Consider the following 23,070-nt stretch of genomic DNA (forward strand, 5'->3'; position numbering starts at 1 on the left):
TCTTCATTACCTTCATGATCTGGTCTAAAAGCTTTATCCCTCTATAATTACCCCTTTCCAGTGGATCACTCTTCCCCTTATTATTCATAAAAATATGGAAAAATTAGGCTACAGAAATAAATCTTGAGTATTTATTGGTTAACTGATGTTTTGGAAAGCAGTGCTGTACAGTAGAATTATCATGACTCCCTTGCTCACGGTTGTGTTTATGGCCACGGCTGGCCAATTTATTCCTCACCTGACTGTCGTCATTCCATCCCTCACTCGTATGCATTTCCTGTATTATTTGCAAACCAGCTGAGTGGTGAGTTAGAGGCAGAGTGACAGCAGTTAAGTGAGTTATAAATTGGCAGGCCACGGCCATATAAACAGCTGTGAGCAAGGTAGTTGTGATACTTCTACTATACAACACTTCTTTCCCAATTAGCAGATCACAAATAAATGCTCAAGATTTATTTCTTCAGTTTATTTTTCCATGTGCAACGAATAAAATAACAAATAATGTTTATCATCATCATCATCATCACAAATAATGTTTAACCCGCCATGTGCCAGCTATTTTTAGCCCTATGGGTCACCCCAGTGCCGGCCATTTTTCGACCTTTTTTTTTGGGGGGGGCTAAAATGATAGATTTTGATGTGGAAACAACAAATTAGTTTTATTGAGTCCTGCATACTCATATTCAGGTATAGCCGCTCTCTCACACTCACCACGGAGGTGAGAGAAAGTCGTTTTCTATGTAAGGTATACTCAGGTATTTATGCTGGGAAGGTAGAGCAATGTTCAGTACACTTTTCTGATTACTTAATACTTCAACATCTATCACAATTTGCGTATCTTTCTCACTTCGAATGCATTATCTCACATTTACTTGAAGATAGGTACAACCTTGCTTCATTATGTACAATCCTGACACTTACAAGAAGGTATTTACAACTTGACTTCATTATATAGTCCTTACACTTACAAGAAGACATTTACAACTTACACTTATGTGAAAATATTTACAAAATGCCTTCACTATGTACAGCACTGGGTGAGGCACATAGGCAGAGTGAGGCAGAGCGAGCGTGAGGGGGAAAGCGAGTGAGTGTATGGCCTTGACAGCCTTAGAGATGGTAGAGGAACAGTTACCATACATGCCTGCCAATTTTTACCAGCGAATCTTGAAAAATGCGGTCACAGTGAATGTTTTTATTTTACACCATTTTAAAACGGCACTGGCACTGGCCGTGGAATTATGTCAGACCGTTTTAAAATGGCACTGGCATGCGGCAGGTTAACAAAATGAATTTACCATGTGCATTTTAAAGCACTGCAAGACAATGAAATCATGTGTGTTATGTCTATGGGGTGAGTTTAAGAGGAGGTTATGTTTCCTTCTTGCTGGAAGTTTGCTCTCATTCAGCCAGTCCCAAAGAAGGGTGACCATTCCCAACCCTCTAACTATTGTCCAATTGCTTTAACATCCTGTATCTCAAAAGTTTTCGAGTCAGTTCTTAATAGAAATATTTTAAAGCATCTTTCCTATCACAACCTTCTTTCTGATCGTCAGTATGGGTTCCGTCAGGGACGCTCCACTGGCGATCTTCTCACCTACCTTTCAGACTCATGGTTATCCTCCTTTCAGGACTTTGGCAAAAGCTTTGCCATTGCACTTGACATCTCTAAGGCTTTCGATCGAGTCTGGCATAAATCTTTAATTTCCAAACTGCCCTCTTACGGTTTCTATCCTCCTATCTGTGCCGTCATCAACAGCTTCCTTTCTGGTCGTTCTATAGCCGCTGTTGTAGACAGCCATAGTTCTTCTCTTAGATCTATCAACAGTGGTGTTCCTCAGGGCTCTGTCCTATCACCAACTCTATTCCTTTTATTCATCAATGACCTTCTAAGCTGTACATCAAACCCTATCCACTCATACGCTGATGACTCCACCCTTCACCTTTCTATTCGGTTCCCACAATGCCCATCTCAGCAGTTACTTCAACAAACAAGGGACGAGGCTATGGCACACCTAATGTCTGACTTGGCTCGTATCTCTGACTGGGGTAAAAATAATCTTGTTGTTTTTAATGCATCAAAGACTCAGTTCATACACCTATCAACTCGACAAAATCTTCCTCAGGTGTACCCACTAATGTTTAATAATATTCAGCTTAATCCTGCATCATCTTTGAACGTGCTTGGGGTTTCATTTACTCGGGACTTGTCTTGGAAAGATCATATTACATCTCTTGTAAAATCTGCTTCCAAGAGATTAGGTGTGCTAAGCTGACTCCGTTCCTTCTTCATCCCTGCACAATTGTTGACTCTATACACAGGTTTTATTCGCCCGTGTGGAGTACAACTCTCATGTGTGGGGAGGTTCCCCACATACAGCTCTTCTCAATAGGATGAAGTCAAACGGCCGTAGTCTTAAACTGTGGGAAAGCGTTCACCTTGCCCTATCCGCATCTTTTGGTAGTCTTAAAGCACGAAAAGGTGAGCGTTCCCCGGTGAATGGGAGAGGATTACCACAGCATAGTACTGGAATCCGCGGGGGGTCTCATACCACCCCTTCGCATGCCCCTTCGTCATATTATAGCAGCCTTGTGCAAAGAAAACTGTGTAGAATTTGGAGGACCCTATAGTATGTGTGATGGGAATTTTAATTTAATGATAAAAACATCGAGTAAAGAAAAAATAAGCGTTTAATATTTTTATCTTTTTAAAAGACTTCACCACTTCTCCGGGGATGGTTAATTTAAGACGAGATGAAAACAGAGATGAGATACTGTATCCACGTCCATTTTCTCTCTCAATATTTCTACCAAGCTGTTTATTAAATATGGTGCATGATACTTTTATACTTAGTTTGATTAGTACGTGAAATAATTCCTACAGTAAGGAATCGCCGAATACTACCTAAACAGATGACTGGTGCACAGCCAGCGGGTTTGAATTACGAAGTCTCATGTTTGCGTTCGGTGAGCTTCTACAAGTCTGCACTATTTTGTTTTGGTTTGGCATTATATTTTTCTGGGGCATTTTTGGTGTGATCTGAACGAATTTGGCTTTTATTTTCAGTGTTCATGATTGGTTTTCAAATCAACCCCCCCACCCCGTGTTTTGGGGGGTGGGATTTTGGGGCTCTGGGTGAGAAGAATGGCAAAAACAAGCATTTGGGGCAGAAATATAGTCGAAATCGGTATGACCAGCCAATGCGTATTCGTAGGGTTATTAATGATCGCATGAATTCCTTTTAAGCTATGTCTGACACCGAATTTTTCCTGCGGCACAGGATCCCCAAATCCTGTATGTATTCTCCTATACAGAGTATTTAAGAATAAATGCCAGTCTTTAATAAGTGAAGAGGTAAGACTTGCAAACATTAACAGATTATATTGTGTGCGAATCTTAGAAACTGTCATATGTATTGTTTTTATTTTAAGATTTTGAATTTTAAAATTAATCAGTGTTACCAACTCTTTACCGCGCCTACCCACACGAAGGGGTGCGCTCTCCCGCTTTCAAGATTACCACTTAGGGTGAAGGTGTGAGCTTCCACCTCAAGTGGGGTGCGGGAAAGGTAACCCCTGCCCTCAGTTTCAAGACTACGGGCGAAATGCTTTTCGTTTCATTAACTCTCCTCCTCTTACTGACTCCCTTCAACCTCTGTCTCTTTGCCACACTGTTGCATCTTTATCTCTTTTCTATCGCTACTTCAATGGTCACTGCTCCTCTGAACTGTCCGCATGTATTCCTCCACCTCTACAACGGGTGCGTAGCTCTCGTCTAGCAGCAAACTCTCATCCCTTTTCTGTTCAACTCTCTAATGCAAGAGTGAACCGTTACTCCCAGTCCTTCATTTATGCAACAGGTCATCTCTGGAACTGTCTCCCTCTGTCTGTATTTCCTGCTTCCTATGATCTCCAGTCTTTCAAACGCAGTGTGTCCAGGCATCTCAAAATGATCGGATCATGAATTTGGCTCTCTCTTATATTTTGTTTTTCTCTTGGAAGGAACAGTTTGTGGGCTCGTGCCTTTGATTCCTTCTTCCTTGCATAAAAAAAAAAAGAAAATAGGTTTTTTGGTGCGGCCCTGGATATGAGTGGTATTGTATATGCCACAATGAGATCGCCTAAGTATAAGAGTATATATGAGATGTCCAGGAAAAATAAATAACTGGGAAGGTAAATTCCCAAAGCTTGACGGTTAACTGGGATTGTACTATACAGTATTACTGTTCTGTGTTAATACTGTATTATATTTTATGCTTAGTTTTCATCTTTTACTCATGGTAGTTTTTAGGATAGAGGGTCCAGACAGTAACACAGTATCTGGCTCAATGGCACATGTTGATCCGATGAGGGGGTACTATGCAATATCTGGCATTTCAATATATTCAGCATAGGGCTTGGCTGAATTATGCCGGATAATTGAGAGTTTGCTGTACCAAGAAAATACATCTCTGGCTAAACTGACAATAAACATCAGCACAAAAATACTGTCCATTAAAGTTCGACTGCTACTTATAAAGCTGTTTGCCACATCCTTCAATTAACAGTCCCAGTTGTAGGGAAACTGTTTTATTTTGAAGTGCATCCCTCACTTATAACATGGTGTGCCTGTACTTTTGAACAAGAGAGTCTGTACTGGTAATTACTGCCTTCTTAAAATACCACTAATGAATACTGCACACAACTCAGTATACCACAACAATTAATAATACTGTACAACTTTTTATGACTAACACTGAGGGTTGTATATCTTGAATCAACAAAAGTGGGAGTTAATGTTCTTGTTGTTAAGGCCTCTAGATCATCTGGATGTGAATCCTATGGACTGTGGGAAACAGGCCAATTCAGTCAGTCACCCCCAGAAAATTTTTGTTGAGATTATGTTGAACAACAGTCTATAATGTGATACTGAAGCGTGTGTGTTGTGATGTGTGTGGCTACACTGCAATGAGGTACACTATGATGGACTGTTCATGAGTTATATTTTGGGTTGGTGCTGTTACAAGGAAAGGCGATGGCCACATTGTAGTCAGAGTAGGAGCTCACACTATGGGAAGGGCACCATTTCTACATCATCTCTGTACTATCTATCTATAGCCAAATGTCATAATCCTGTAAGGGGTGGCGAATTGTCTTTGAGTTAGCTGTTTTACAGAGAGGGGCACTAATCCTCCACCAACCCACTTGTTGACAAGTAAGGAGCACATATGAGTTGGTTTTATGATTACCATTATGCACTGTAAATGGTTTCCTGGCTTACAGGAAACCATTAGGCTTGTCACTTAATGTAAAGCCACCTGAAACGGAATGAAGAACTATAAAAGGCAACAGGAATGATAGGAGACACAAGAAGAGAGGAGGGCAGATACACAAAAAGAAAGTTAGAGGTGAAGGAAGAACAGCACTACCTCTATACCACCTCTAATTTATCTTTTATTTGCCTGTACAGTTTGGGGCTAAATCAGTCAATCCAATTTTATCCCTTTCAAGGTTCACGGACCAAAGGTAGATGATAATCTTACTTTCCTTGATGACATTACATGATCAAAGAATCTCTATAATCACTTCTTGGGGATTGAAACTATGCAAGACTGTCACTCCACCTGGAGGATTCTACCCACCACACACCTTTAGAACTTTTCCTATTATTCCACTACTTGTAGGGTACTTCACACTTATCACTGATCAGTTACTTTCCTGCTTCATGCATCATTATTAAATGAGCCACCTATGGACAGACAAAATATCAAGACTTCCTCAATTTAGGAACAGTTGCCTATACAAAGAAGCAGAATGAGTTGGATATTTGCCAAATATGCCTAACTGCAATTTTTCACCTTTCACCAATATCTACACCATCTCTCATATCATCTTTCACTACCACCTACACCAACTCTTTCACCACCACCTACACTATCTCTCATATCACCTTTCACCACCACCTACATCACCTTTCATATCACCTTTCAATACTACCTACACCATCTTTGATATCACCTTTCACCAACACCTAAACCATCACTCATATCACCTTTCACCACCATCTACACCATCTCTCATATCTTTCACCACCACTTACATCATCACTCATATCACATTTCACCACCACCTACACCATCTCCCATATCACCTTGCACCACCACCAACACCATCTCTCGTATCACCTCTCAACGCAAATAACTCCATCTCTCATACCACCTCTCAACCCAACCAATTCCATCACTCTTACCACCTATCAACCCAACCAATTCCATCACTCATACCACCTCTCAACACAACCAACTCCATCATTCAGACCACCTCTCAACACAAACATCACTCATACCACCTCTCAACACAACCAACTCCATCACTCAGACCACCTCTCAACACAACCAAGTTCACCTTTCATATCACCTGATGCCACTACCAATACCACTTATCTTACCACCTGGCATCACTACTTACACAACTCTCATACACCCTGACATTACTACCTACACAACCTCATATACCACCTGACACAACTATTTACATCACCTAACCATCACTAAACTTCTAATACCAATTTTCATCACCACAGATCACCAACCTCTCATACCACTTTTCACCACCACCTACATCATCTCTTATACCACCTTTCACCACCACCATCACTACCACTCATACCGCCTACATCATCTTTAACAACTAACTATATCACCTCTCACAACTACCTATACCACTTTTCACCACCAATTACACCACCACTCACATCACTTTTCATCACTTCTCATACCACTTTCCACCACCATCTTCATCACCTTTCACCACTAAGTACACTTCCTCTCATACCACTTTTCACCACCATCTACACACCTCGCACACCACCTTTCACCACCACTCATACCACCTTTCACCACCACTCATACCACCTTTCACTACCACTCATACCAACTCACAGCTCACCTCACCTCACACTTTCTCTGTTAAGCATTTCTATAAAATTCATGAAATGAAAAAGGCAATTTTTTTTGTTCCTGCAACAGACATACCCTCTAGCAGGTATGACACAACTTAGGGGTAAAGGAATCAACAGTAAAACGTCAAAGAGGAGGGCTCTGACAGTATCCTGCCATGTAATATTTACGAGTTGATTATTCATTAAAAAAAAAAAATCATGACTATTATGATAATGATGATGATTCAGTACTACTAGTAGTAGTAGTAATAGAGTACTAGTAGTCGTGGTGGTGGTGGTAGTAGTAGTAGTAGTAGTAGTAGTAGTAGTAGTAGTAGTAGTAGTGGTGGTGGTGGTGGTGGTGGTGGTGGTGGTAGTAGTAAAAACTTCATACTCACTCAGATTGTACTGGCAATGAAAATACTCCAGTCATATACGTAAGGATAGTTGAAGATTGGCACAGTGCAGAGACACGCCTGAAGTGCCTCTCAGTGTATGGTAACAATGCTTCGAGAGATGTTCGCCATCCATCCAAGCTCTCTAGTTCCTCTGGCAACCATGTGGTAAGCAATACCTTCAAGATACTCTGTGGAAGACATGGGAAGTTGAGGGAGGGGGGGCGGGGAATCCATCTACATCTATCTATATCCTGATGCCTTAATCCTGGCAGGAGAGAGAGAGAGAGAGAGAGAGAGAGAGTTACATAGAGTTACACAGATACACAGACCACACAGACCCTACGAGGTGGTCCGGCCTTAATCCTAATATAGTGCATAGGAGCAGGAGAAAAGGATAGCACAGCAGAAGGCTCTCTCCCCCACCCTCCAGACCCTCCGGCATTTGCCGTACAGGAAACAAGAGAGGAAGTAATACCTTGCAGGAATAAAAAACCTGAAGGAATTTTATAGGATCGGCAGAAAGTAGAATAATATGGAAAAGGAAATTTGGGCATACAGCCACATACTTACTCTATGCATGCAATTTTTTTTTTTTTTTAAATCAAAATATGAACAGAATGTTTATCTAATATATATATTCTAAAATACTGTCTGTGTCTAATAGACACATGAATGCAGACACGAATATGCAATAATTGTTCCATCCTAACTAAACGATACCAATTGCATCGAGATACATGTCCAGTCTCTTTTTAAATATATTTATGGTACCACTCTCAATCACATTCCCAGGGAGTTTATTCCATTCACTTACAACAGAGTAAGTGAAGAAGTTTTTGGTTGTATCAAGATTAGCCCTCCTTGCTTGCAACTTCATACCATTTCCTGAGTTACAGTCTTGGCAATTACTGTGAATAGCTTGCTGAATCAGTATTACTGAAGCCTTTTAGAATCTTAAACCATTCAATCAGTTGTACCCTGATTCTCCGTTTTCTAAGAGAGAATAGGTTTAATTCCCTGAGTCTCTCGAGGTATGGTTTATTCCTCAGGGACGGGATTAACTTGGTAGCCCTACGCTGGACCGCTTCCAGTATTTCTATATCTTTAATTAGGTGAGGCGAACAAAATTGCACTGCAAACTCTAAGTGTGGCCTGACTATGCTTTTGTATAGGGGGATTACAATATCTTTGCTTTTATGTGTAAAATGTCTTTTGATGAAGCCTAGGGCCCTGTTGGCTTTATTGGCGGCAGAGATATATTGATTTGAACATTTCAGATCGTCTGAAATTAGTACAGCTAGATCCTTACCTAGTGAGGACTTGCTAATGATTTGGCCCTTCATTTCGTAATCATACCTTTTGTTTTTCTTCCCACATTGCAGTACCTGACATTTGCTTACATTGAAGGGCATTTGCCATTTTTCTGACCAGCTGATAATTTTATTAAGGTCATTTTGAAGGCTAATTCTGTCTTCTTCAGTTAATATAGTGTTGCCGATTTTTGTGTCTGCAAATTTAGAAATGAAATTGTTTAGGCCAACATTGATATCGTTAATATACATAATAAATAGGACTGGTCCCAACATTGATCCCTGAGGAACACCACTGGTCACTGAAGCCCAGTCTGACTCTACTCCATTTATAACGACTCGTTGCTTTCTCTCACTTAACCAGCAACGTATCCACCTATGAATATTTTCGTCAATTCCATGTGATCTTACTTTTGTCATTAGTTTATCATGCGGCACTTTGTCAATGAGTTACTTGAGAGGAGCATGTGGAGTGACGTGGAGGGACAGGTTGACGAATGAAGAAGTGAAGGAACGTTGTGGGGTAGATGTGGATGTGGTTGAAAAGATTAGGAGAAATACACTGAGGTGGTTTGGACATGTGGAGAGAATGGAGAATGAAAGACTGACCAAGAGGGTGTATGTAGGTGAGGTGGAGGGAGGGAGAGGGAGGGGTAGACCGAGGATGAGGTGGAGGGATGGAGTTGAGAGGTATATGAGGGAGGGGGGGGTGAGTTGGGGGGAGGGGAGTCAAATGGTGGGTGACAGAGTGACTTGGAGGCGTTTTGTCTGCGGCCACCCTTTGCGGGATTAGGGCGTCGGGCTATAGATAGATAGATAAACTTTGTCAAAGGCTTTCTGGAAGTCTAAGTAGATTATATCAAGTGACCTGGTACAATCAATCATTTTAAAAAGTGTATCGTAAAACTCAATTAAATTTGTCATGCATGATCTCCGTGTTCTAAAGCCATGCTGGCTGTTCCTAATTATGTTATTAGTTTCTAGGAACTCAACTATCCTATCTTTAATTAATGATTCGAGGATCTTTCTCAAGACAGAGGTTAGGCTAATTGGTCTATAATTACCTGGTTAATCTCTACTGCCCTTTTTGTATATAGGGGTCACGTTAGCCAGTCTCCAGTCTGCTGGAACCTTTCCTTGTTGTAGGGACTTGTTAAAGATAGATGTTAGAGGACTGCATATTACATCCATCACATTTTTTAGTATTTTAGGGTAGAAATTGTCTGGGCCGGGAGTCTTATTACTGTTCATTTTATCTCTCACTTCATTACTGCTAATATGCATATCACTTAGTGCGTTTTGGATTGACATTTGATGCACTTCGATGGAGAGAGAGAGAGAGAGAGAGAGAATTGCCTCCATGTCATTCTGTTCTCCACCAGCAGGCTGCCCTCCCTCCAATGCACATCACCCACACTCAGATGCAGCACCCAGAAAAGGCAGAGCCTAACTTCCACACCCTCAAATTTGAGATATATACAACAGCTTGGAGTTACGACCTTCCATTACCAATCCACACACTAAAGTTTATGGCATACTGTGTACGCTTTTAATTAATCTCTATGGCTTGCATACACTGGGATTTGCATGCATTTAGATACCTGATGGGAAGGTGGGTTGACCTGGGTTACAGAGCCATACCACACTAACCAATCACTCCTTGATCCCAAGCTTTCTCACTGCCCACTTCACCACCTCTCTTGGGACTCTATCAATGGCCTCCAAATCAACAAAAACAAAGTGTATCTCCTTTTTTTTTTTTTTTTTTTTTTTTTTAATGCATTTTTTCTGAAGCTGTCAGACAATGAATAAGGCATCATTGGTCCCTTTGCCTGGCATAAACCCAAACTGCATCTCATCAGTATTCATTTTTGCCCTTATCATACCATCTAGGACTGCCTCCATCATCTTCATTATGTGCTACAAAATTTTTATACCTCCATAATTTCCTTTTTCCAGGGCATCACCCTTCCCTTTATACACATTTACAATCACACTCTTTAGCCAGTTATCTAGAACAACACATTTATATATAACTGAATTTATCAAATCAGTAACTAAACCCATTCCTATACAGTATTTCCTGAAGCTTTCAACATTTCAGCATTCAACTCTGAGGCACAAGCTGCCTTCCCCTGCTGCATCCTGCCTATTGCCCTGCTCACGGTAGCAGCTGCAACTGAATGCCAAGGGACAAACATTGGATCCACTGATTCCAAACCTTCCCTGTTCCAGTCAAATTTCTCCATTCAGCAGCCAGCTACAATGCTCTCTCCAGGCGATTTTACCCCCCCCCCCCCAACAGCGGCTCACGTAATAGTACGAGCATATATGGCAGGGCAGCTCACGTAAAATTATATTTTCATGTTTCCCGTGTTGTTTTGTATAATGGCGCAGAAACTATTGGCTGTATGGCAACACTGCGATGCTCCCAGCCATGCTCCTGCCCGCTGTGACTGACCTGCCAGCCTCAAGGGGCCTCAGTCATTGTCACACTGTTGTTATGGATAAGCCAAGGCCTTTGACCTCTCGTGCCCACTCCTCTCCACCACCCACTGCAGCTGGTAGATGTTGCTACATGAGAGTGAGTACATGCATTTCATTCTTTTTTGATAAGATACCCTAATTTATTTATAAGGTGAAAACGACTTTTGAGATACTTTATATTCGTTGAAATATGCCCGCCTGTGAGTTATGCTAAATAACTTTTTTGCCAGCTGTGGAGGAGTTAATATCCTCATTATTCACCACTACCTTTCCTCCATCATTCTTCACACACTGTTCACCTATGAATGATAATCCCATTTTCCCTCTTCATCTGATTTGCCACCTTAAATACCATTTTCTTTTCAGCAGTACTGTATTTGGGTCATCCAGCAAAAGTCACTGAGACTCAGGTTTTGCCCCGTATACCTCCTTTCTAGCCCTATGCTTGGCAGCCATGAATTCCTCTATGTTGCCATTCTTTCTTCATTCTCAGAAGTCTTTGTTTCTCCTTCACTGCAACCCATTCCTGGAAGTGTTCTTTTCTCCTTCACTGCAACCTATTCCTGAAAGTCTTCTTTTTCCCTTCACTGCAATCCATTCCTGTAAGTCTTCTTTCCTCCTTAATCCCTAGGCTGTTGTAGCACGAAAAATTTCATATGTCTGAGGTGTGGGAAAACGGGTTTAAAACATTGTGTTTCCATCGTGTGTTCTGACTGACTTATACCTAACCAAACATGATAACATTTTAACGAAACAAAGTTTACACTCCACACTGAGGATTCATGACCCTCTCGTCAAACATAGGCATGCAGTAGGTGTGAAAATGACATAAAAGTTCACAATATTTCACACGGCTCTTCCGGAATGCACAATGCTGTCTACTGACTGGCATTTCTGGAACGTTATACACAGCAGAAGGGTTAACTGCAGCTCCTACACCCTCATCCCACCACCATGTTACCTGATGTCTTGGAGCCTTTTGTCCATCCAAATCATTAACTTTCAAGAGATTGTTCTGGACAGCTCTGCACTGCTTATTAACACTTCTGACAATAGCTCCTTGTTAAGCCACCATTCCACTCATCTCACTACAGAAGGCATTCCTTACCACTTGGTTTTTTAACTTGTATGTTTTCCTTCTGAGTGCACAGATCCTCATCATCACCACGTGCTCCTTCACTACCATGTCACTTTACAGTAATCTGTGTTGCTGCACACAATCTTCACTCCCTATAACTTTAACATCCTTCAATAGCCTCCTATCTGTCCTCTTGACCAGGAAATAATCAATCTGGTTATTATTACCCCCAGACTCAAATGTAATCTGTCTACTATCTCGCTGTGAGCGTTGCACACAATCATGTTCATTGCCTCCAAAATTCGAGTATCTTTCCTCTTCCGCATTCCTCGTAACATGCCCCCATCTTCCATGTACCCCTTCACATCTTTGAGCTGATTCACCCACATGACCATTTAAATACCCACCCAAAACTACAGTCTCATCATCCCACATATAACCAACCACACATATCAAGTCATCCCAGAATCTATCTTTTTCTTCATCACCCAAGCCAACCTGAGGAGCATACACTGATATAACTGAAATCATGAGTTTACCAAGCAATATCTTCACCTGAATAATACTTCTGCTTAACTACATTCACAATGCATTCCACCCATTTCTCCTCAACCAGTACAACTACAGCACCATATCCATCTACACTTTCCTGTCAAAACCACTTACACCTATGGTAGTCCAGGCCCTTAGGGAGTTATGAGGAGGGTTTTGTGCAGATTTGTCTAAAAGTACCAAATTTGGCTCAGATGTAGACCAGAACATACTTACAGTATTTCATTTTTGGAGAGCGCTAAACCCAGCGCTCACTCAGGCCGCCATGTTGGCCAAATCCAAAATGGCTGCCAGCCGATACATGATTGTATCACAACTTCGTAACCAAAAGCCGTAGAATCATGAATGAGGCACTTTTTATAGGTATTTGACCTCAAGGATTCCAAATCTGACCTCTGTTTTGACATTCACGGTCAGGATAACCCCCCAATGGCATATAAAACGTCAAATGAGATCAAAACTAAGCCAAGTAAACACAAAGTTTTATTTAAATCATTTAATGTTCAACTCCCGAAATACTCCAGGCCCCATATGGCAGATTTGTCTCCAAGCACTAAATTTGGGCCAGATGTAGACCAGAACAGACTGATTTCAATTTCAAGGGTGCTGAGCACCAATCACATAGGAACTATAAGAAAACATCACTACTGCAAGATCTAATTGATTCTAATCTAGGTTTCGTCATTGTTCACACATCCACCTTCACACTTGCACAACCCTGTGCAGTGGACTCCAGCCCTACAGCATTTGCAGTGTCCTGTGCAAGATCTCTCACAGCCACAGTGCAGGAGAATGGCACATGCCTTACTAGCATCTGCGAGTGATGTCCAGTATGGTAACCAGATACTGTACCATTGTCATCTTTCTGCCAGCCCCAATCACTGAAGTCGGGGATTTCCTGGCAAACTGAGGTGGCTTGATTCCAATAAAAGCTTGCCTGAAGCAGTGCCCTCTTTATGTGCTCAAACAGCGCTGCTTGAGTGGGTGGTATGTTCTCCAGCGTTTTTGTACCACTTGTAAAAAGACGGTGCCTGGCTTCGTTGACATTGGCCAAACCACATCCCTTACTGTACATGATTACCACAAATCGTTCCAGCTTCTGCACGTGCAAAGACTCAAGGGTTAAGAGTTTGGGGTCAGGGGTGAGGGCCACCAGTGTTTCAGTAAGTCCTGAGGTGCTTTGCCAAGAAGCCCAGGCAGTCTTTTTGCCACATACAATGAACTGTGATGTCGTGTCACATCCTGTGATGGCATGGAAGAGTGGCAGTGCCAGAGACTTGGAGGGTCCAAGGTGAGAGCAGATATAATGGATGGGAATGTCACGGAATTTCCCAGGCAGTCTTTTTGCCACATACAATGAACTGTGATGTCGTGTCACATCCTGTGATGGCATGGAAGAGTGGCAGTGCCAGAGACTTGGAGGGTCCAAGGTGAGAGCAGATATAATGGATGGGAATGTCACGGAATTTTTTTCCACTACCAAAGCCCACCCACAGCTGTGAAAGTCCAAGTGTGGTGAAAAAGCGTACAGCAAGAACCACCACATCACTGTCAACGGTACAAACATAGGCTGCCCTGTGACCCTGTGCTGCAGCATGTGCCAGGTGAAGGAATATCCTTGTGTCTGTCTCAGGGTGGTTACATGGTTGGAGAGCTGAATAATCACAGGGTCTATTGGATAGCACATTCTCAAACTTTGTACTGAGAAGGAGCCTCCCACTCATATCTTTCTAGACAATCTCCTCACTGAGGAAGGAGAATAGCTCCTTTTTGTTATTCTCATGTTTGAGGAACCCACTGTTCCAGTCATGCTTTGGGATCCATGTGCTGCCATCCCCAACCCTTGTATGTGGACCTGTACCACGTCACTGATGAGTGAGGGTTTTGAGGCTGCCCTCGGAGTAGTTATCCCACACGGCATCGATACGTTCGATGGCTGGGGTCATCTGAGAAAGATGACAATGGTAACTGGTTACCATACTGGACATCACTCGCAGCTACTAGTAAGGCATGTTCCATTCTCCTGCACTGTGGCTGTGAGAGATCTTGCACAGGAAACTGCAAATGCTGTAGGGCTGGAGTCCACTGCACATGGTTGTGCAAGTGTGAAGGTGGATGTGTGAACAATGACGATACCTAGATTAGAATCAATTAGATCTTGCAGTAGTGATGTTTTCTTATACTTCCTATGTGATTGGTGCTCAGCAAACCTTGTAACACACTTGCGCGGTAGCATTCTCGCAAGTGCCCACATTTATGTTGTTCACATCAAAAGGCAAAGGCCTCCAAAATTGAAATCAGTCTGTTATGGTCTACATCTGGCCCAAATTTAGTGCTTGGAGACAAATCTGCCATATGGGGCCTGGAGTATTTCGGGAGTTGAACATTAAATGATTTAAATAAAACTTTGTGTTTACTTGGCTTAGTTTTGATCTCATTTGACGTTTTATATGCCATTGGGGGGTTATCCTGACCGTGAATGTCAAAACAGAGGTCAGATTTGGAATCCTTGAGGTCAAAAACCTATAAAAAGTGAGTTCAAAATTTGGAATCCTTGAGGTCAAAAACCTATAAAAAGTGAGTTCATTCATGATTCTACGACTTTTGGTTACAAAGTTGTGATACAATCATGTATCGGCTGGCAGCCATTTTGGATTTGGCCAACATGGCAGCCTGAGTGAGCGCTGGGCTTGGCGCTCTCCAAAAATGAAATAAGTACGTTCTGGTCTACATCTGAGCCAAATTTGGTGCTTGTAGACAAATCTGCACAATTTACTCCCTAAGGGCCTGGACTATGGTCTTTCCCAGCAATCATCCTAGCTGACCCCCCCAAACCTGACTTCCTGTAAGCAAGAGACATTCATCTGCCCCCTAATCAGAGCCTCTACCACTTCCCCTACTCTACCCTTCATGCTACTCACATTCCACAAGGCCACTCAGAACCCCTTAGGTGTTCTGATTACCTCAGGCTTTCTTTAAATGCTTTTGGTAGCTGAGGATGAGGCATAGGGATATAGTGGAGAGGTATATAAGAGAAGGGGCTGTCAGCTGGGAGGAGGGCAGTGAAAAGGTGGGGGACAGGGTGACATGGAGGCAATTTGTCTGTGACCACCCCTTACGTGATCGAGGTGTCTGGCAACAGACAGATAGATTGGTATCCATTTTCGTCAAAAGTTGGGCAAATGAAGAGGAAAACTGACCACAAGCCCTACCCACTCGCACAGGCTTAACCCATGGATTGCGCAATTACCTTTTTTTATCCCACCCCGTGGTGCACAAAAAATGAAGGATTTTTTTTTTTCTTTTAGTTTTTGTTTATTATAAACTTGCCACGTTGAGTACACCACTTCCCGTCCGATCAGCGAAGTTAAGCAACGTTGGGTCTGGTTAGTACTTGGATGGGTGACCGCCTGGGAACACCAGATGCTGTTGGCATCCCTACGTGTCAAGTGGGGTTGGTGGAGGATTAGTGCCCCTCCCTGTAAAACAATTAACTCTAAGCCCTTGACCACCCCGTTTGGGATACATGGCATCTGGCAATGGATGGATGGATGGATAAACTTGAAGACAAACATCCAGGACATCATCTGGTGAAAAAAAAAAAAAAAACTCTCTCTCTCCCTCTCTCTCTTTCTCTGTCTTTGCGTAACGCCATGCATAAGTTTACATAGGGGAGTAGTGAAAAAAAAAAAAAAAAAAAAAAAAAAAAAAAAAAAATTTTTTTTGTTTATTATAAACTGGAAGATAAACACTCAGGGGATCATCTGGTGAAAAGGAAAAAATCTCTCTCACCATCTTTGTGTAGTGCCATGTGTAAGTTTGCGAGGGGGTGGAGTTGTTAACAGTGATGTACGAATGGCACAGCCTGAGCTGTGGTTCGCAACGTGACGCTACCCAGCCTGAGCTGTGGCTCGCAACGTGACGCTAGCCAACCTGAGCTGTGGCTCGCAGTCCACGGGTTAAGTCCAGGCATGGGACCAGGGACCCATGGCCCACCAGCCATGGCCAATGACTGTGATAGTGGCCTCAAAGCACCCTGCTAGGACAGCTACAGGGACAGCCTCCAAGCATGCCTTGGCACTATAACTGTCCTGTCATTATGTACCCACTGATAGAGCAGCCTCCTGGAGTACCACTCCCTGGTTCAGGCCCCTTTCTACTGGGTGGAAGAGGCAGCCTGGGAACTGCAATGCCCTGTATGCTCTGAATTCTAACAACTACCAGGTGCCAAAATTTGGTTATATGGTTACCACCCAGCATAGTAAATGGTTTCCTGGTGTACAGGAAACCATTTGGCTTGTCACTCAGTGTAGTCACCCACAGGCAGAAGGAAGAGCAAAGAATGAAGGAAAGAAAGACAGAAGAGGGAGTGCAAAGTCACCCGCAGGCAGAAGCACGAGGAAAGAATGAAGGAAAGAAAGACAGAGGAGGATGGAAGGAAAGAAGGATGGAGGAAAGGAAAGGGCAGACATCCAAGAGCAGCAGTACATCGAGTGAGCGGATGGTGTGCGCCCCCACCTACCTCCAAATTATAATAATAATAATAATAATAATAATAATAATAATAAAATACTGCCTTACTTGTGCCTCCCTTGAGTTTTTTGTTTTTGTGTTCCAGACACACATAAAGTTTAGCAGAGAGGCCAGGTGGTCTCGCTGGAGCTTTGACACAACTTGAGACAGTTGTTCTGGGGTCTCATCAAGGAGCTCCTTCATCACTTTGAGAGCACGGAATGGCTGGCCTAAACTAATGGCAACTTTCAGAGCCTTGGCCCACTTCTTATCTTGCATCAGGTTGGCCAAAGTCTGTTCCTCTGCAGCAAGTCTGAAAAAGACAGTTTTGACAGGCAAAAATACAATACACTCGCCTACTTTGCGTGTTTTTAGTTTGTGATTCACCTTGTGGCAAGCTCCACTAGGGAAAATATTATACAGTACTGTATTGTAGAAAAAATTACAGCAGTCACCAGTTTGCAAGGAGGAGGCGGACAAGTAACATAACTGGCGACAGTTAGCCACCCAGTCTCTCACCCTCTACCACAGCATGTGCTTGTTACTATTTTCAAAGCCAAGGAGACATGTCTGGCCACTGACAGGACCTACCATTTTTATCCTGATATGCACCAAAAAGGCATCAACCACAGGATACAAATGTTAATGATGAAGTTCCTGAAAGGCCTGGCACTCCCCAGTGACCCAAGTGACCCTCACCCATCAACCAAGCTCAGCCCAACACGACGATGATGATGTCATGTCTGTTGTCAGTGCTCTGGATTTTGATAAATTTATGGCTGAAGCAGAGATCCAATGACAGCAGGTGGATGTTTCCACTGTCAGCAGTGACAGTCAAAATGATGATGGAGGCCCTAAGAGGCCACAGTAGGACATCACAGCCAAAGATACCCCCTACCTCCTTCCCCGCAAGCCCAGACAGCCCTCAGGTCAACGTACTAAATGCACCGTTTGATTTTTTCATTTAATGATCATGCTTACCTTTCTTGCAGGAAATATACAGTGGAACCTCGGTCCTCGAACGTCTCACATGTTGAACAAATCGGACCTCAACCAAAAATTTCAAGAAATTTTTGCGCCAGAGGTCGACCAAAATATCGGACCTCGACCAACCTGAACGTAGCCAAACGAAGGGAAGCTGGCTGACCGACAGTCACGCGTCCACTTTTGTTGTTCGTCAATGCTGTGCTTTACATTTTTCTTGATTCAGTGCAGTATTAGCCCCTAATAATGGCTCCAAAGAAAGCAAGTTCATCCAGTACGGCTACTGGCAGTGAAAAGAGGAAAGTAGTGCCGAAAATAATTGAAGAAGTGGAAAAATTATTGCCTATCTTCATCAATGAGAAACAGTTAGCAAGAGACAGTGTTAGTGAGTATATAATTTGTGAAAAGGCAAGAGAAATATAGTCATCTCGTCAAGGAAAGCACTGGTACCAGTGCTGAAACTTAAATAGGTAAGCATCTGGGGTCTTGGAACGGATTAAAATGATTTACACTATTTCTTATGGGGAAAATTAGTTCGGTCCTCGACCAATTCGGTCCTGGAACAGCCTTCCAGAATGGATTGTGTTCAAGGACCGAGGTTCTACTGTATACTGTATGTATGTGTATCCGTAATATATAACTCTAAATGAAGGGGAGAAAGTTGGGAAAAATGGGAGAGGGGGAGAAATTTGTAACTTGGGTGGGGTGTCAACCATATACCCTTTAATAAATGCTTTTTTATGGTGCCTAATTTGCAATTTTGCAGTTTGCAGCACAATGTGCCACCCATAGTCTCACACAGTAGTGAGTGTACTATAAAAGTGCAAATAATAACTTCACTGAACAAGACACTGGAGACATTAATGATGACTACTGCAAACTGTATTACGCTACAAAGTAAAGGAAGGTGCAGCATGTGGCTACATAGCAGACTTGGATAATACTGTATCAGACTGTCTAACTACTACTACATGATGGTAAAGTCAATTTATGATCTGTAACAGTTCCACCATTCTGTCACAGCAGAAAAAAAAAATCATCCTAACAAGAAGCTGAACTATTAAACTGGGTGGAAAGGATCCTGAAAAGCCTCTCTTATTGAACTTGCTTAAGAAAGTTTCATCTTACTCCTACAGTAACAAAAGTCTCCTCTAAGGTAAATAATATTTCAAGGAGATAGCCAAAATAAAACACATCACTGCAGTGCAAGGGTTAAGACAGGTCACTGGAACAAACACACTAATCAGTCCTTGTTTTATACCTTTCACTAAATCTGTTTCATCACATTTCCCAAAGGGATTTTTATTTTTTTGGTTCTTCTTGGCATTGTTCTCATTTTTCTTATTAATGCTTGTTATCATGGCCTCATGACCATTTCCTGAGATGAGAGGCCTAAAAATTATCATGAATGTATTGTACCTGGGTCTTGTATGTCATGATACCTTTCTCAAACTTTTTATTTCACCCTCTTAAGGGTGATTTTACAGCCCCACAAGTGCAAAAGGAAAGAAATCAACCATCCCAATAAAGGCTGGTGTTCTATTTGGCTTTGAAACAATGGTGTTGGTTCACAGTAAATTCAATTCAAACATGCTCACTAGCCTGTTTGTTTTGTGATTTTTTCCCATTTACCAGCATGCCAGTGGTAGGTGGTGGCGACCATCATCCACTCACTTGATGTAGTGTTGCCTACTTCTTCCTTAGCCTTTATCATTCTTTCTCTGTGCCTGCCCTCCTCTCTTCCTATTTCTCCCATTTTTCCTGTCACTTCTTATTGTTTTTCTTTCCTTTACAGGTGGCTCTACATTGAGTGACAAGCCAAATGGTTTCCTGTAAGCCAAGAAACCAATTACAACGCTGTGGGGTAACCATATAACCAAACCATACGTGCTCCCTACGTGTCAACAAGAGGGTTGCTGGACGGATAGTGCCCCTCCTCGTAAAACAAATAACTCAAAGTCAAATGGCCACCCCTTACGGGATTATGGCATCTGGCGATAGATAGATAGACCAGTATGCTACAAATACATACATGTACGTATGAGACGATGTGCAGATTGGCCTGGGAGGAAGGTAGAGTCCCGGAGGATTGGAAGTCAGGTATAATTATTCCCATGTACAAAGGAAAAGGGGAAAAAGAAGTGTGTGGTAATCATAGGGGCATTTGTCTTCTTAGTATAATAGGAAAGGTGTATGGTAGGATACTTATTGACAGAGTTAGAGAAAGAACAGAGGAATTAGTTGGAGAAGAACAGGGAGGCTTTAGGAAGGGAAGAGGTTGTGTAGATCAGATATTCATTCTTAGATCTTTAGTGGAAAAGTTTCTAGAGAAGGGAAAGAAGTTGTATGCGGTTTTCATGGATTTGGAGAAAGCATATGACAGGGTGGATAGAGAAGGATTGTGGAAGTACTATGAATATATGGAGTAGATGGGAAATTGTTGAATGCTGTGAAGAGTATGTATGATGGTGTTAAGGCTGCAGTGCGTGTGGATGGTGAACTAAGTGAATTTTTCTCTTTGAAGGTTGGGTTGAAACAGGGATGTGTCATGTCTCCATGGTTGTTCAATCTGTACATGGATGGGGTAATAAAAGAGGTACAAGGTAGGGTAGTGGATGTTGGAGTGGCCCTGGTGAGAGAGGACAGTGTTTGGAAACTCCCTGTACTGTTGTTTGCAGATGATACTGTGATGTTGAGTGAAGACGAAGGGAAGCTGCAAGGCTTGGTAGATGAGTTTGGAAGAGTGTGTAAGAAACGGAACCTAAAGGTGAATATAGGGAAGAGTAAAGTGATGGTCTTTGAGAGAGGTGAAGTCAGTGAATGTACAGCAAGGTTGGATGGTGAGGAACTGGAAAATGTGAGTACGTTTAAGTACTTGGGTACTGTGATGAGTAAGGATGGAGGTTTGGAGCATGAAGTGCTTGAAAGGGTACAGCAGGGAAGAAAAGTTGCTGGTTCTTTGAAAGCAGTGATAAGAAACAGGGAAGTGAGCATGGAAGTGAAAAAGTTATTACATGACAGTATTGTGATACCAACTCCAATGTATGGAAGTGAAGCTTGGACGTTGTTGGAAGGACACAAGTCAAGAGTGAGAGCAGTGGAAATGAGTTATTTAAGAGGAGCCTGTGGAGTCACATGGAGAGACGGGCTGATGAATGAGGATATAAAGCAGCGTTGTGGTGTGGATGTGGATGTGATAGGAAGCGTTATGAGGAACACACTGAGGTGGTTTGGCCATGTGGAGAGGATGGAGGGTGAGAGACTGACGAAGAGAGTGTATGTGAGTGAGGTGGAGGGGGGAAGAGGGAGGGGGTGGCCAAGGATGAGATGGAGGGATGGGGTGGAGAGGTACATGAGAGAGGGGGGTGTGAGTTGGGAGCAGGGCAGTGAAATGGCGGAGGACAGGGCGACGTGGAGGCGATTTGTTTGTGGCCAACCCAAATGGGATTGAGACGTCTGGCAATAGATAGATAGATAGACATATGAGAAATAAATTCTGGGAAATGTCGTGCATCTGCTCCCACATGGTTCTTCTCTTGTTAAAAATGGGAGAAATGGCATGCCCCCGAGCTAGACCCTGTATTGGATCATATAGCCCCGCCAGGTTACAGGAGTGCGCTACCACTCCCAGCACGGCAGTCCTGGGCGAGGTTAGAACTCGCAATCCCCCAATTACAAGCTTGATGCTCTACCACTGAGCGACCGTGTCCCCCTTCTCTAGTTAAAAATGTATTCAGCATTACATATTCACCAACCTGTCTGCCTCTTGTTGTGCTTGTTGGCGCTCCTTTTCTGTTACATCGGTCCACACCACCAGCCTGGCATCCTCTCCTCCTGTTACCATCTTTGCCTCATCCTGGGACACTGTCAGAGCCCACACCTTGTCATCATGCTCATCATAGGTCTGACAACACTGGCGAGTCCGCACGTTCCACAGCTTCACTAGGCCATCTGAAGCTGTGGAGAGCAGCTGATGTCCTTGTGTCACCCACTGTAGCCGCAGCACACTCACACCATGACCTTCTAAAGTCTGTGCATGGGTGACGGTCAGGGATTAGAAACAGAAATGAAAGGTGTTACAGGCACTCCTTGTTATAAGTCAGGAATATGTCTCAAAATAACGTAACTTTTATCTTGTGAATCTTACAGCAAATTGGAAGAAACTTGCAAATCAGCTTTAAAGGTAACTGTGAAACTTCAAAACACTTTTTCTGAAATTTACTATGAATTTAAAAAAAAAAAAAAAAAAAAAAAAAAAAAAAAAAAAATCTATCTATCTATCTATAGCCCGACGCCCTAATCCCGCAAAGGGTGGCCGCAGACAAAACGCCGCCAAGTCACTCTGTAACCCACCATTTGACTACCCTCCCCCCAACTCACCCCCCCCTCCCTCATATACCTCTCAACTCCATCTCTCCACCTCATCCTCGGTCTACCTCTCCCTCTCCCTCCCTCCACCTCACCTACATACACCCTCTTAGTCAGTCTTTCATTCTCCATTCTCTTCACATGTCCAAACCACCTCAGTGTATTTCTCCTGATCTTCTCAACCACATCCACATCCACCCCACAACGTTCCTTCACTTCTTCATTCGTCAACCTGTCCCTCCACGTCACTCCACATGCTCCTCTCAAGTAACTCATTTCCACTGCTCTCACTCTTGACTTGTTCCCCTCTTGCAAGGTCCATGCCTCGCTTCCATACGTCTGGGTAGGGATCACAATACTTCTTAACTTCCATACTCACCTCCCTATTTCTCATCACTGCTTTCAGTGTACCAACAACCTTCCTTCCCTGCTGTACCCTTTCACGCACTTCATCCCCCAAAG

General features: G+C 42.8%; 1 protein-coding gene and 1 pseudogene across 2 annotated transcripts in view; one reads left to right on the top strand and one right to left on the bottom strand.

The window, feature by feature from the left end:
* LOC145393865 (transducin beta-like protein 3) overlaps positions 1-23,070 on the bottom strand; it is a 341,771-nt gene that overhangs the window by 5,063 nt on the left and 313,638 nt on the right. The window contains exons 13-15 of one of the 2 annotated variants that reach the window (XM_080267921.1): positions 21,996-22,270; positions 17,326-17,569; positions 7,318-7,505 (exon numbers count right to left, since the gene is read on the bottom strand). In XM_080267921.1, coding sequence (XP_080124047.1) covers positions 7,318-7,505; positions 17,326-17,569; positions 21,996-22,270 — 707 coding nt within the window. The remainder of the gene's footprint in view (positions 1-7,317; positions 7,506-17,325; positions 17,570-21,995; positions 22,271-23,070) is intronic. The other variant, XM_080267922.1, reaches the window with a different exon arrangement.
* LOC145393897 (5S ribosomal RNA) lies at positions 16,061-16,179 on the top strand (annotated as a pseudogene).

The sequence above is a fragment of the Coenobita brevimanus genome, chromosome 25 (assembly GCF_032717465.1).
Source record: "Coenobita brevimanus isolate Jiangsu-jjx chromosome 25, ASM3271746v2, whole genome shotgun sequence".
Taxonomy (NCBI): domain Eukaryota; kingdom Metazoa; phylum Arthropoda; class Malacostraca; order Decapoda; family Coenobitidae; genus Coenobita; species Coenobita brevimanus.